This window comes from Arvicanthis niloticus, chromosome 28 (genome assembly GCF_011762505.2).
Source record: "Arvicanthis niloticus isolate mArvNil1 chromosome 28, mArvNil1.pat.X, whole genome shotgun sequence".
Taxonomy (NCBI): Eukaryota; Metazoa; Chordata; class Mammalia; order Rodentia; family Muridae; genus Arvicanthis; species Arvicanthis niloticus.
Genome location: NC_133436.1, coordinates 17,062,022 through 17,077,296, shown reverse-complemented (window position 1 = coordinate 17,077,296; position 15,275 = coordinate 17,062,022). Strand labels below are relative to the sequence as shown.

The 15,275-nt window shown below is 41.3% G+C and overlaps 1 protein-coding gene across 2 annotated transcripts in view; it reads right to left on the bottom strand.

Moving 5' to 3' along the window:
- Positions 1-15,275, bottom strand: part of Katna1 (katanin catalytic subunit A1) — a 33,323-nt gene that overhangs the window by 2,064 nt on the left and 15,984 nt on the right. For both annotated transcript variants that reach the window (XM_076926819.1, XM_076926820.1), the window contains exons 5-9: positions 10,121-10,242; positions 7,094-7,199; positions 5,859-6,017; positions 1,339-1,465; positions 312-446 (exon numbers count right to left, since the gene is read on the bottom strand). In XM_076926819.1, coding sequence (XP_076782934.1) covers positions 312-446; positions 1,339-1,465; positions 5,859-6,017; positions 7,094-7,199; positions 10,121-10,242 — 649 coding nt within the window. The remainder of the gene's footprint in view (positions 1-311; positions 447-1,338; positions 1,466-5,858; positions 6,018-7,093; positions 7,200-10,120; positions 10,243-15,275) is intronic.

Below are 15,275 nucleotides of genomic sequence, written 5' to 3'. Positions count from 1 at the left end.
GCCTACTTTCTGATATAGTTTTAAAGATGATCTCATAATTTGGCTCAGGTGGCCGTGAATCCTCCTGCTTTAGCCAAAGAGAGGTGATATTCAGGCTTAAGTGACCATGTGCACTTCAAGTGCACAGACTACCAAGAACTGTTCTTCAAGTCTTGGGACGAGCACGCTTCTGATGTTATCCAGCCTTCCAGGTGTAGCCAAACAGCTACACAAGGAAAGAGTATATATCTAACTCTTCAAGGAAGGCTAGTATCAAATTTTAAATTATAAAACACACTTGATAACTGGTACCCCTGAAAGAGCTGTAATACCCGATGGTAACGGAATGTAGATTCTTTTCTCCAGACGGCGTCTCAGAGCCTCGTCTATGTCCCACGGGAAGTTAGTAGCTGCCAGAACCATAACCATTTTGGAAGGGTCATCATTTTCTGAGGCACCTCCAACACCTAAAAGGCAGGAAGAATAAGTTACTGAGTGGGAGTCAGGAAAGAAGGCTCAGTTCTTTCTTTACAGACTGTGATATCCGTGCAGTGATGCACGGCAGTGCAGTTTTCCAGTCTCCCTAAGGCCCATGTGAGTCTGTGACGCAAGGAAAATGAGGTTTTACAGCACACAAAAATGTCAGCACACAAGGGATTTCATGGTAACACCAGATCAGATCAAATACTTGCCAAATTATTAAAAAAAAAAAAAAAACCATTGTGTATATTGGTGCATGACTTAAATCTCAGCACTTGGGAGAAAGAGGCAGGCATATCTCTGTGAGTTTGAGGCCACCATGGTCTACATAGTCTTGAGACAGCCAAGACCATGTAGAGACCCTGTCTCAAAACAAACAAAACCAAACCATCAGGCTGGAGGGATACCACAGTGGTTAAGAGCACTGGCTGCTCTTCCAGAGGACTTGAGTTCAATCCCAGCACCATGTGGTGGCTCACAACTGTAACTCTAGTTCCTGGGGCTGTGACACCCTCTTCTGACCTCCTCTGGCACCAGGTATGCATAAGGTGAACATACATAAATAAATATAAAACATTCATAAAGTATGAATATATTTAAAGAAGTATTCCAAATATATATATATAACCTCCAATGTTTGCATTTCTAATTGAGTTCTGTGGCTAAAAATAAGAGACCAATATATATACCAAGAGGGGTGTGTGCGCGCCATTATTTATGATGTGTCGTTCTCCAAGAATACCCATTTACAGCTACTCATCTCAAGTGCCGTCCCCTCTGTCTACCTGCAGTTGTGAGCACAGACTGCATGTGCTGGGCTAGCACTACAAACAGAGTCAATCCTGTCCCAAGCTCGTCTATGCACAGACATGCACATACCATCCATTTGAACCAGCAGCTCGGCTTTCACCCTTCGGCTTGCTTCATGTTCTTCAGAAGTTCCTCGGCGGCTACAAATGGAATCTATCTCATCAATAAATATGGTAGCTGGGGAGTAAAACCGAGCCTAAAGGAAGAAACCAAGCAATACGAGGTTTTAGAGGTTTGAGTTTTCCTGTTTAAAAATAATCCAAAGCTGAGGATGCAACCTAGTGATAGAATGCTTGCCTAGTGCTTACGGCCCAGTGTTACAGAAATAAACAATTTATAGATTAGAAACTGGGAAACATGGGGCTGGAAAAATGGCTCTGTACTTCTCTTGTAAAGAACATGAGTTCAGTTCGCAGACACCCAAATGGACAACTCACAGTCTTCTGTAACTGCAGTTCCAGGGGATTCCACACCCTCTATTGGCCTTCGGGAACCAGCATATACATGGTGCACAGACATACACAGAGGCATCATACATACACAGACAACATAAAGAGACTCTTTAGGAACGTGGAAGACAGCTGAAGAGGCTGCCATACTGCACCTTTCCCTTTAGCCTAATGGAATAAAAAGAAGGCATGGCATGTAGTTTAAGGTTTTTTTAAAAGTTATATTTATTTGTGTGCATGTGTGTACGTGTCGGTGTAGGAGAGCCACACAGCATATATGTGAAAGGACAGTTGGCAGGTTCCTTCTCTTCCCACCATGTGGGTCCCAGAGATCAAACTGAAGTTGACAAGCTTAGTGGCAAGTGCCACTGAATAATCTTCTTGTCCTATCTTTTTTTCTTCTTTGGACACAGGGACTCATGAATCCCAGGTGTCCTCAATGTATTATATAGCTAAAAGAACCCATTTATTCTGCTAGGATTTTAGCAGAGCAGTCAAGCAAACAGGTCTGAAACAGCTTCTAATGAAAACATAGATGCCATTTTTTCCCACTATATAATTAAACTGGCTCTCTCTCAGAAAAGTGTGTACGTGTGTGTGTGTGTCTATAAAAGTATGTATGTGACTGTGTGTGTGCACAGGCATCTGTATTTCTCTCTCTCTCTCTCTCTCTCTCTCTCTCTCTCTCTCTCTCTCTCTCTCTCTCTCTGTCTCTCTCTGTGTGTGTGTGTGTGTGTGTGTGTGTGTGTGTGTGTGTGTGTGTGAGATAAATACAGGGTTACCCTGTACCCTATTAATAGTATGAACAACTGTGGTTAAGACATTTAGAGATATTGGTAGTTAGTTTCAAGTTCTATGAAAAGCTTGGTTGAAACCATTTCCTTACATTATAGAGTCTAATAGAGAAATTCTAGATAGATGGCCAATTTTTACATAAAAATGTTTACATTTCTATACATAAAGCATACTTTAATGTTTTTATGTACACCGTTAGATATTGCTATGTTCCAAGCACATCAAAAATTTACACTTTATTTTGCATGTTTTCATACCAAGGAAAACCCACTATTTCTGACTGATTCTTCTCAAGGTCTGAGTCAGAACTGTCTGACTTCAAGCAGAGACTACAGGACATAGGCCAAACTGGTTTTGATAGGCTTAGAGAGATACCATGAGGAGATTTTCTCTTTCTTTTTTTCGTTCATTGTTTTGTTTTGCTGAGATGGGGTTTCTCTGTGTAGCCCTGGCTGTCCTGGGACTCGCCCTGTTGACCAGGATGGCCTGGAACTCACAGAGATTTGCCTGTTTGTGCCTCCCAAGTGCTGGGATTAAAGGCCACCACCACCTGGCATGGAAAAGTAACTTTAAAAAAGCCCTATATAGATGATACTTTCTGCTTGACTTTAAAATAAAACTTAACAGTTTAGACAATTTGTAATGTCATATGAAAAACCATGGACATTTTCATTGAATTTAAATGGTCTTATTTAAATCCAGGCCTTTGGGGGCTGAAGAGACTATAGCTCAGCAGTTAAGAACACTGGTGTTAGCCAGGCACTGGTGGCGCACACCTTTAATCCCAGCACTTGGGAGGCAGAGGCAGGAGGATTTCTGAGTTCGAGGCCAGCCTGGTCTACAGAGCAATTTCCAGGACAGCCAGGGCTACACAGAGAAGCCCTTTCTCAAAAAAACAAAAATAAATAAATAAATAAATTAATTAATTAATTAAAAAAATGCCTCCTGGCCTATGAGTTGTCTAAGTCCAATAGGCAATAGAAATAAAAACAGAAACAGAAAGCTTTCCAGAAAACAGCTCTGAATATTTTAGTTTCATTGACTATTCATTTATTTATTTGTACTTTTTGACCTTAGAAAGTGTAAGATCTGAGATAGTATCAGCGCCACCTCAGACTTTTTCCACTAGAATTAAGTATTCATGTCTTCTTCCTCCCCAGGACTAGCTCTCATAGTATCTGAAGGTACAAGGTGAGCCGACAAGGGAGAAAGGCAATCAATAGTCCAACCCAGCTAATACCGCCAACAACAACCCCACACGTAAAGCTATAGGGATAGCACATAAGAGGATGCAGAGACTGTAAGAGCCAAAGGACCAGGGAGACAGTGTCTTCTAGACATGGCAGGGAAGCTGCACCCATGAAGTCCTAACAATATGGCTGCCTAAACAAGACCTGCACAATGACACCACCAGTTAACATGCCAATGTGGATGGAGGAACTCCCTAAGGCATCAACCTGAGATGAAGGCTTACATGCAGCTAATGGCTGCACAGAAGGGGATAATCAATCTTCTCTAGGGACAAGACTCCAACGGGGTTATCTAATTCCAATGTCAGCATTAGGTATACATATGACAGAGAGGGGTTGGGCAAGAAAGAGAAGGGAAGGGGATTCCTATCTTCGTCACTAAGTAATGGTGTGATGCCACCCTATTATGGAATCAGTTGCACTACTTCTTAGAGGCAAGACTGTAGTCATCGGTGAAGCTTAACAAAGCCTTTAAAAGATAGGCAAGTTCAGTCCAAACAGTACCACAACTTGTAGAATTATATTGTTCTTATTGATACTAGCATTTGTGAGGGGAAATCAGAAAGAGAAACTCAAGTTACCCCTGCTCAGAGGTCATGGTAGGCAGCAAGATGGCAGTCAGCAGCAGGGTGACTAAGTGAAGCCTTCTGCTCCATTAATAGGGTTCCCTGACAGAAGGGTCAGTCTAAACTCGGTGCCTCAGAAACTTCTGCATCAGAAGGGCTGCCCATCACTGCACTTTTATGTTTTAGTACATACGTATTTATCTGTGGGTTTATTAAAGTATTTTTCCTTTTGTATTCATTCTTCATTCATTCATTTTTCGTTTATTATGTGACAGGATCTTACTATGTCATTTTGGTTGTCCTGCAATTCACTATGTAGACCAGCTTGGCCTCAAACTCACAGATCATCTGCCTCTGCCTCTCAAGTGCTAGGATCAAAGATGTACACCACAAGTTTGGCTTCTCGGGGTTCTAAAGTGAAGCATACACCTAGATTTGCTGATGCACCAGGAGCCACTAGACACTGCAGAAATAAAAACTACCTCAGAAACACAGAAGAAAGCCTGTACCTCAAGAAAAAAAATGGAATTTATCCAATGTGAAGATCCAGAATTATCATCGTGGCATATAGAAGAAAAAAGAGAAACTTAAAATTAAGAGCTGAAGAAAGTAATTTGACAGTCGGGGCTACACAGAGAAACCGTCTCGAAAAAAAACCAAAAAAAAAAAAAAAGAAATTCATACACTGGGTCACCACACTCAAGGTCACCACACTCAAGGTCACCACACTCAAAAGTAGGAGCTGCAGAGACAGATCATAGGTTAAGAGGGGTTTTTTTTTGTTTTGTTTTGTTTTTTTTACTGCTCTTGCAGACAACTGCAGTGTAATTCCCTGCACCCACAAGAGACTGATCACAAACACCTATAACTAACTCCAGCTACAGAAGACTGAGCACCCTCGAGGTCTCCACAGGCATCTGCACTCATGTGCAGACACAGACATACACAAATACACACAATTAAAATAAAATTAATCTTAAACAAGTCCCTGGCATAGGTGATAGACTGGAAGTGATCAAAGTTCCATAGCTACTTAAGATTCTTGTCTTAAGCTTGTTAAGGTAGAGCACTTACCATGTCACAAACAGGGTGCTGTTCAGCAGACATAATTACAGAGCTGGCAAGATGACTCATGCACATAAATGTACTTGTTGCACAAGTGTGAGCCCTGGAATCCACATAAGGGTGGGAGGAGAGAACCACACAAAATTGTCCTCTGATGTCTACTTGAGTGTGGTGATATGCACATGCCCACTCCCCATCATATATATATGTGTACACACACAACATTAAAATTTTAAACAAGCCAACTGGCCATAATTATTTTAGACACTTACAGCACACTAGTAATGCTCAGAAAATTGATGTGGCTCCACCTCTGGAGGAAGGGAGACAAGCAGAAGCTCATGATCATGAAGGATACGTCTATGTCAAAGGCATGGACTCCGGTCCTAGGCAGTGTCATCCTAACCATGTAATGCAGAAAGTCAGAGGTAAAGAATCTCTTTTAGAGCTGTTTCAAACATTACCATTTCAAACAGAAGACGGACAAGCTTCTCAGACTCTCCTCTGTATTTGGAAGTCAGAGTTGATGAAGAGACATTGAAGAATGTTGTCTTGCATTCTGTGGCAACTGCTTTAGCAAGAAGAGTCTTTCCAGTGCCAGGTGGGCCAACCATCAGCACACCCTGTGGGGAATATAATGGTGTAAGCAGACTCCACATGCCATTGCTATGACCTTACCTCTTGTTGTTGTTTCTTGAGGATAATAAACACAGATGTGGCCTTGACCTCCTGGGCTCTAAGGATCATCCTTCTCCACTCTCTGGAGAAGTGGGACTATCAGTGGAGACTACCTTGTACAATAGCTTGCCCTGGTTCTAACTAATAACACTAAGTACTAAATTTTACTACATTTATATACAACACTGTGACAAAGAGAAAAGAGTAAAATGAATATTTCATATCAAAAAGTTTATTTATTTATTTGTTTGTTTTAAATAGGGCCTCATTAATTTAGCCCTGGCTCTCCTGGAACTCACATGTAGACCAGGCTGGCTTCAAACTCACAGAGCTCCACCTGTTTCTGCCTCCCGACTGCTGGGATTAAAAGGATATGCCACCTCTACCAGCACAGATAACTTTTCTATGACACAAAAGGAAGATAATCACATTAAAAGTTTAGAACTCAATTAAAAAAAAAAAGGAAAACAGATAATTTATTAATCATTATCAAAAGATTAACTATTAGTAATTGGTATTTTAAAGAGGCAGATGTTTACTCTTAACCCAGATTTGTTTAAACAGCTCCTTTTCATATTATCCCAGGATCTTCAAAACCATCCATTATGAGATAAACATATTGCTGAATTTGTCTAAAGAATTCCAAATCTACCATGACAAAGTATGTGGTAAGAAAAATGAAATGCACTTGCAAACCGGGTCCTATGTGCAAACAGGTCATTCTAGGAGTGCTATGTATGGGTAGAATGGTTTTGAACACTGTATTGCTTACTCAGAGAAGCCTGCATTAGCTTTTGATCAAAACACTCTGAATACCACATAAATTCTTTCTTTTAAAAGCTGTTTTGAGATAGGGTCTTATTCTAATCCAATCTGTCCTAGAATGCACTATGTAGCCAAGGCTTACCTCGAAGCCAAAGTGATCCTTCTGCCTCAACTTCCCCACTTTCTCCAATATAATAAGCAAAGGTTCTCCATAGCAGCACTATTCCCTCTGCTGGGGATGAGGGTACAAACTTACTTTCCATGGCCTCCTAATGCCCTTAAAGAACTCTGGCATCCACATTGGTAACACCACTGCTTCCTGAAGCAACTTTTTGGCTTCTACTAAATCAGCAATATCATACCTGAAAGAAAAGATACTTTATCAGCCAACCCCTTAGATCATATATCCAATACTATATCACCCTGAAAACCATCACCAACACAGGTTTTTCTGCCACAAAATATTCAATCCTTTCTTGGGCCCTGAAGAATACACACATGACCAGTATATACAAAGGATACACCTTTGTCTTTAGTTCTTGGCAATAACAGTTTTCAGTTTAACAGATCTTCTCTGTTCACTATCTGTGTTGCCAGGCTAGGATAAAATTTATGCTGTGGTATGACCTAAGTTAAGATTTGAGCACTTCCTTAACTAAAGAGTTTGGGACCATGTTTTGGGATGGGGAATTTTTGCATATATTTCACTAATTGAACTTTCTCTAATCCAGAAACTATTATTATTAATTTCATCTAAAACTCTCCAAACTTTCTAAGGATAATGGCTCTGCTTTAAAAAAAAAAAAAAAAAAATGTGGCTCAGGGGCTGGAGAGAAGATGGCTCAGCGGTTAAGAACACTGACTGCTTTTCCAGAGGTCCTGAGTTCAATTCTCAGCAACCACATGGTGGCTCACAACCATTTGTAAAGGGATCCAATGCCCTCTTCTGGTGTGTCTGAAGACAGCCTTAGTGTACTCATATACATAAAATAAATAAATCTTAAAAAAAAAAAATGTGGCTCAAGGCTCTAGGTTGGAGAAAGAATGATATAAGCAAGCACTTAGGAGGAAGGAAGCTTCTTCCCACAGAGGAAAGTAGTTTAACTTGAAAACATATCCAATGCTGGGCTGTGGTGGCGCACGCCTTTAATCCCAGCACTTGGGAGGCAGAGGCAGGTGGATTTCTGGGTTCGAGGCCAGCCTGGTCTACAGAGTGAGTTCCAGGGCAGCCAGGGGCTACACAGAGAAACCCTGTCTCAAAAAATAAAAAAAAAAAAAAAAAAAAAAAAAAAATATATATATATCCAATAACCAGGCAGTGGTAGTGCACATCTTTAATCCCAGCACTCAGGAGACAGAGGCAGGCCAACCTCTTCAGTCTGAGGCCAGCCTGGTCTACAAAGTGAGTTCCAGGGTAGCCAAGATTATACAGAGAAACCATGTCTTAAAAACCAGTGCATTTCTGGATACTTAATTTTCAGGTTAGGGATGCTGAATCTGCATTATCATAGATGGCATTTTTTAAAATAAATTATTTTTATTTTATATGCTTTGGTGTTTTGCCTACACATGTATGTCTGTGTGAGGGTGTCAGATCTTATAGTTACAGACAATTGTGAGCTGGGATTTGAATCTGGGTCTTCTGGAAGAGCAGTCAGTGCTTTTAAGCACTGAGCCATCTCTCCAGCCCCAGGCGTCTTAGATCTCATAATGTCTTAGAAGAACAGTTGCTAAAAAATAATAAACAGCGACATATAGCAGACATCTGGTATGTTTCCAACTCTAAGAGGAAGACGTCAAAGTGAAAAAGTCGTCAACATCATTATGAAGTTCTCCCTAGACACTAGAGTATCTACTGGTGCTACTAGTGTATGTAGCAATTTTATATGAAAATAGATTTTATTTATAAATGTCAATTACTAGAAATATTTACATGTTATAAAAACACCTATTAATCATCTATATTTTAAAAGAAATAGAAAGTAGCTGACAATATAACTAACTTGTGGGAAAGTGAGCTTCTATAATATACTGTAAAAAGGTACAGACCTTTTATTAGGTATAAATAAAGTTGAGAATCTAGCACTAATTGCAAATCAAAGCAACACCTACCCTAAGCTATACACAAGATGCATACATTAAAGATCTCTACCTCGGGTTGGTGAGATGGCTCAGTGCGTGCAAGTGGTTATTGTACAAGCCTGAGGACCTGGCCCTCAGCACCCACAGGAATGTGGGATCCTCTGGTCTCTAATATGTGCCACAGCAACGCTCTGCCCCATCATACGTACAACAATAAAAGTTTGAAACAATAAAAACCTCAACCTTTTCAACATTAGCAGGGGATCCAAAAGATGAAATTTGTGCTATCTTTGTCCTACTTTGTATATGAAATATTAATTTAAAAGAATCTCAAGGAGCTGGGGATATTCAGTTAGCAGAGAACTTGCCTCACATGTATGAGACTGTGTTCAACACCTAATATTACACATCCAAACAAAACATAACAAAACAAAATAGAGGTTGGAAAGATGGTTCAGCGATTAAGAGCACTGGCTGCTTTTGCAGAGTGCCAGGTTTGATTCCCAGCACCCACAATGTAGCTCATAGGCATTTATAACTCTAGTTCCAGAAAACATGATGCCTTCTTCTTCCTCCAAAGGCACATAAACATACAATGACATACATGCAGGCAAAACACCCATACACATAAAATAATAAACTTAACAGTGCAAAATACAAATAAAGTTTTTTAAAAAATGTGAACTAAAGTCTGGGTAATATAGCTCAGTTCCGTTAGTCCTCATCAAGCATGCAGATGCCCTAGAGTCCTTGCCATCACCATAGAAGTTGGGCACGTGATGTCTGTCTGTCACCTCAGCACTCAGGTTAAAAGGACTGAGGTTCAATGCCATGCTGTCTACACAGCCATTGTGAAGCCAGCCTAGTCTACAGGAAACCCTGCCTCAAAACAAGCAAAAGTAAGACCCTCAAGACAGCAGACTGACACAGCTCAGTGGGAGTGAGCTTCACTGCACGCACTGCACGCACTGCACATGTCTGCACTGCACACACTGCACGCACTGCACATGTCTGCACTGCACACACTGCACGCACTGCACATGTCTGCACTGCACGCACTGCACGCACTGCACATGTCTGCACTGCACGCACTGCACGCACTGCACATGTCTGCCTCAAAGGCAGACGTCTAGCACACATCATGTTTTCTCCATCTCTGCTTCCACAACCGTCAGTTCAATGACCATATGATGTGACTTACCACCGAACGTTGGGATTCTGAGAAATGATATCTCTTTCCAAAGCTTCTACTAAGTCCTTGTCATACCCCGTGCTATCAAACTTATTTGCCTCTGGTTCTGTAACTGCAGCAGGTAATCTGTTCTACATGAGGAGATAAAAAAAAGAGAGAGAGAAAAGTTTTTAATTGACCAATAATTTGCATTTTTGTTTATGGGAGTCAGAAACAATAATCAGACCAAAGTGATTTTGCTGACTGAATGGTCTCCTTATATGGTCCCAACATTAAACAAATTTCTGATCTCCTTGCTTCCCAAAGTGCTGCCATTATCACCACACCTGGCCAAGGAAAACCAATCCTAATCAAAGTAGATTTCTCCAAAGAAACCAGGGAGGTCAGAAGGAAGTGATGCAGTATTTTCCAAGGTTACAAAGAAAACCCAAGATCCTTTCAGCATAACATCCTTCAGAAAAGACGATGAGAGCAAAGTATTCTTAGAGAGACAGGCATGGGCACACGTGCCAAAGATCCCAGAGACAAGAGGGCTGGGAAAGCATCTCAAAAATTCAAACCAAACTAAAACCAACCCCACTCAAAGAGAGAGAGAGAGAGAGAGAGAGAGAGAGAGAGAGAGAGAGAGAGAGAGAGAGAGAGAGAGAGACTGCAGATAAGAAAAACTAAGAGAACTTTATCAACCCTGAAACACCAGGAAGCCAGTAAACAATCCATGGAACTATGTAAGTCTGTTATGTTTTATTTCCTCCTAAGTTTTCTAAATTACATTTGACAGCAAAAGCAAAAACTACAACAGTCTGATATGTTTATAACTGTAAATAGGAAAAATAAAGGAATATCTGACTTCTGAGAACAGTACAGAGGTCATAAAATAACTATCAATAAATCACTTTGTACACACTCGTGCATAGACACACAAATGTAAAAACAAAACAACCCAAAAAACCTCAAAGCCCACTTCAAATTACAACTTCAAAAGGAGCTCAAACATGTGACAAATGAAGTAAGACAATCAACTCAGGGCCTAAATCAGGAAGTCAACAACATTATCAAAAATTCAACCAGGAAATTAAGATTCTGAAAATAAATGTTAGAAATGAGAGTCATCCATTAAAAATAACAACAAACACTTACTGAAAAGCATCACTAATGGATTAGAACCGTAAGATTATCAGGGTAGAAGATATAATCAGATACTATATTCAAACAACTACCACACACAAAAAAAAGCATAATGACAAGTTTCAAGAACTCTTGGATATGCTCAAAGCTGAAGGTAAGACTCCACAGTAGAGAATAAAAGCTCGGCTAAAGTCTAAAGTTACCTGGCTGGTGACATGACTTGTCCACTAGTGGCTAAGCCTCATTCATAACAAAAACTAAAGGCATGGAAAACCCCCTTCAATGAAGCTATATCAGAAAAATTCTCTGAGCTAGGAAAAGACATGGACATACAAGAGGCCTTTAGAACCCATACAGACATAATCGACTCTTTACAAGACCAATTATCATGTAGTATCTAATCAAATATTTTAAATCTATGGGACACAGTCACAACTGAAGTGAAAACTCAAGGGTTCTCTGAAAAGTTGGTTGGATGGTGTTTTACTGTGGCAAACACATGAAGAACGTTTAGCTGAAGCGGACACAGGAGCGAGGATGCTCTGCTAAAGCAAGCACATGAAAGGACACGTGATGACGGAGTCTTTGCTAACAACATGCATGTATTGGTCTGCCTTCCATTGCATAGTTGAGCTGCATTTGATTTTCCAAAGAGAATCGCACCAAAAACTGTCTGGTGTTGTGCCTTGGCTTTTTTGCCACTTCTGTGGGCTCAAGCTGATTGGCAGAGAGATGTTAGCTAAGATAGGTGCATGTGCTGAGGCGAGACCTGTGGAGGATACATGATATTTGGAGCGAGTATAAAAGGACTGCACGGACAGTGAAGGAGGCTGAGCTAGGCTTGCTTACAGAGCTAGTTGTTTGTGGGTCTCAAGTCCTCACTGATCTTCACTTCCCTGAAAGAGGCACAGCCAAAAACTTCTCCTGGTGTCCTTCCAAGTCCCTCCTGCGGGCTGAGGCCGAGGCCTAGCTGTCTTTGCTAGGTAGTGCCACCGCTGCTGATTGGTGTTTGCTATCCTGACTCCACAAAACTGTTTGCGAGAGGATTGAGCTGCCGCTGCTAACCTGTGAACTGAACTGCTGATTTCTTGACAACACAGAGGGGAATTGCTCCAAAGAACCTTCCTAAAAAGATCTACCCCCATCCTTTCTTTCTCACTGCCTCTGGTGAATGATGGGCAAAAAGAGAGGCTGAAGTGTTTAAGAACTATCATTAAAAGTAAACTTGGAAAAAATTATAAAGTTAAACACAATATTAAAGCTTAGGGAGAAAGGTGCCTACAAAGGCAAACCTAACAGAGCTCTCACCAGAAACACTATAGAAAACACTGAACACATTGTAAGTGCAGAAAAGAATTCCCAAAGCAAGATTATTATATCCAGCAAAGAGAGGTTTAAATCCTGTGGAGAAATAGAGACTTTCCATGATAAGTATGAATTAAAACAATTCAGGACCATGAGGTCAGCATTATATAAAATAAAATACTAAAAAGGACCTTATGTATAGGGAAAGATGACAATCACAAGTAGATCACATGAAAGAGAGAAAACAGATTAACAAGAACAAGGAGAGATCAAATGTATTTGTGTGGTCAGTCTCCATAATCAACTTGATGAGATTCAGAATCATCATGGAAGCCAATTTCAGGGCTGGACTTTTCCAGACTAGGTTAATGAGTGGGAGGGTCCACCCTAAGTCTGGGCTATGGTCCCAGCCTCGGTAAAAAGAAGGGAGCTGTGTACTGGCACTTGCCCTCTCTGCTTCTGACTGACACACAGTAAGCAGCAGCCTCACCCCTGCCATTATGCCTTCCCTGGCACAATGGACTTCCTCAAACTGCAAGTCAAAGTACAGCATTTCATCCCTTAAGCTGCTATTGCTACAGCAACAAGGAAAAGTAGTGACATGAAGTCCAATTCTGTACTTCAGCAAACCCTAAGATTCTATGATGGTCAAACACAAACAAGAACTAAATAAGTCAGGAGAGCGACCAAGACAATGGCAGCAATCAACTAGGATCTTGAACTAATTAATTTAAAAGTTAAAGGTTTCAGCTCTAATTAAAAGATGCAGACTATCCAAGCGGTGGTGGTGCACACCTTTAATCCCTGCACTTGGGAAGGAAAGGCAGGTGGATCTGTGAGTTCGAGGCCAGCCTGGTCTGCAGGATAAGTTCTAGGACAGCCAGAGCTACACAGAGAAACTCTGCCTCAAACAAACAAACAGACAGATGCAGGCTAGATGGCTGGATCAGAACACAAGATCCAACTACCTGTGTACAGAAGATATGAGTTACCAGTAAAGACATACACACGGTAGAGCAAAGGACAGCGAAGCATGCAGCAAGAGTGGGGGGAGGGACAGAGGACTCCTGTCCTCAGGAAAGCAGACGGTGGAGATACAATAGTCATTAGCTATTAATATGTTGGAAATCCATCCAAAGAAGGAACTGGAGATGCATATAACCAAACCCTGGCATATCTACTTCATAAAACAAACACTACTGAACACACAGGACTAGATGCAATAGCAAGTGATTTCCAACTTCATTCTCAGCAACACAGCAGAAGAAAAAATAAACCTTAAAAAAAACCCCAAACTATGACTGCATGTATGATACAAGCACACATATGCTACGCCATGGTCTGCATGTGGAGACCACAGAACAATTCTGTGACGTCAGTTCTTTTCCTCCACCTCCACGCAGGTTCTCCGATCAAGCTCAGGTTGTCAAACTGTCAAGGTCTTCATCTGCTGAGCCACCTTGCAGGTCCAGACAAAGAAACACTTTACATTTAGCTGGAATTTACCCGGTTATGCTAGTGAACACCTATAGCCCCAGCACTCGCACTTGGGAGGTGGAGGCTGGAGGATCAGGAGTTCAAAGCCAGCCTCCACTATATGAGTCCCTATCTCAAAAACAAAATCACTACCACCATCAACAAAATCTTAAACTACATTGATCAAATGGGCTTAACAAAAAACCCACTAATAACTGCCCACACACAGGTACAGAATAAGCACTCTACTAAACAAGCAGCCTATAGAACCTTTAACAACACACGTATAATTTCTTGTATCCTAACAGACCACAATGGAATAAGAGAAGGTCAGTGGTGAGAGAAACCACAGACACTACAGATGGAAATCAAACAATGTCCTCCTGACCTCCTGAATATTCGTGGGTCACTGAAGACACCAAGGAAGAAATACAAAACTCCCTAGGAAATGTCTCAGCAGGTGAAGGCTTTCACACCTGGCAACTGGCCCTTGATTCCCAGGATTCCTGTGGAAGGAGGAGAGGACTCACTCTGACCTCCACACATGTGCCATGGCACATGTACACGTATACACATACACAATCTGGAAAGAGAGGGAGATGAGACAGGGACTCTCTGTGGTCTTAGCTGGCCAGGAACTGACTACATGGACCACTCTGGCCTAAATTCAGAAAAACTGGCTAGCCTCCACCTCCTGAGTACTAGGATTAAAGACACGTGCCACCACACGTGGCTTCAAAAGTTTTTTAAAAAGAAACCTGTATAAAACCTAATAGCAACCAAATGCCTCCAGACTGGTGAATGTACAGCCAAGACCCTATGGTTTACAAATTTCTAAGGTTAACAAATGACTCACTTAAAAACATTTTGAGGGACCTGGAGAGATGGCTCAGCAGTTAAGAGCACTGGCCACTCTTTCAGAGGTCCTGAGTTCAATTCCCAGCAGCCACATGGTGCATACAACTGTCTGTAACTGTATTCCTGTGTAGTTCAATGCCCTCTTCTGGGATGCAAATGCAGACAAAACATCCATATACATAAAATAAATCTGAAAAACAATTTTTTTCTCATTTATTGTTGGTGCGCGTGCATGCGTGGGTGTGTGTATATGTGTTTTTGTATGCCACATGTGTGCAGCTGCCTGCAGACACCAGAAGAAGGCATGGGATTCCTGAAGTTGGACGTACAGGGAGTTGTGAGCTCACCCATGTAGGAGCTGGAATCTAACTTGGGAAGAGCAGCAAGTGCACTTTAACCA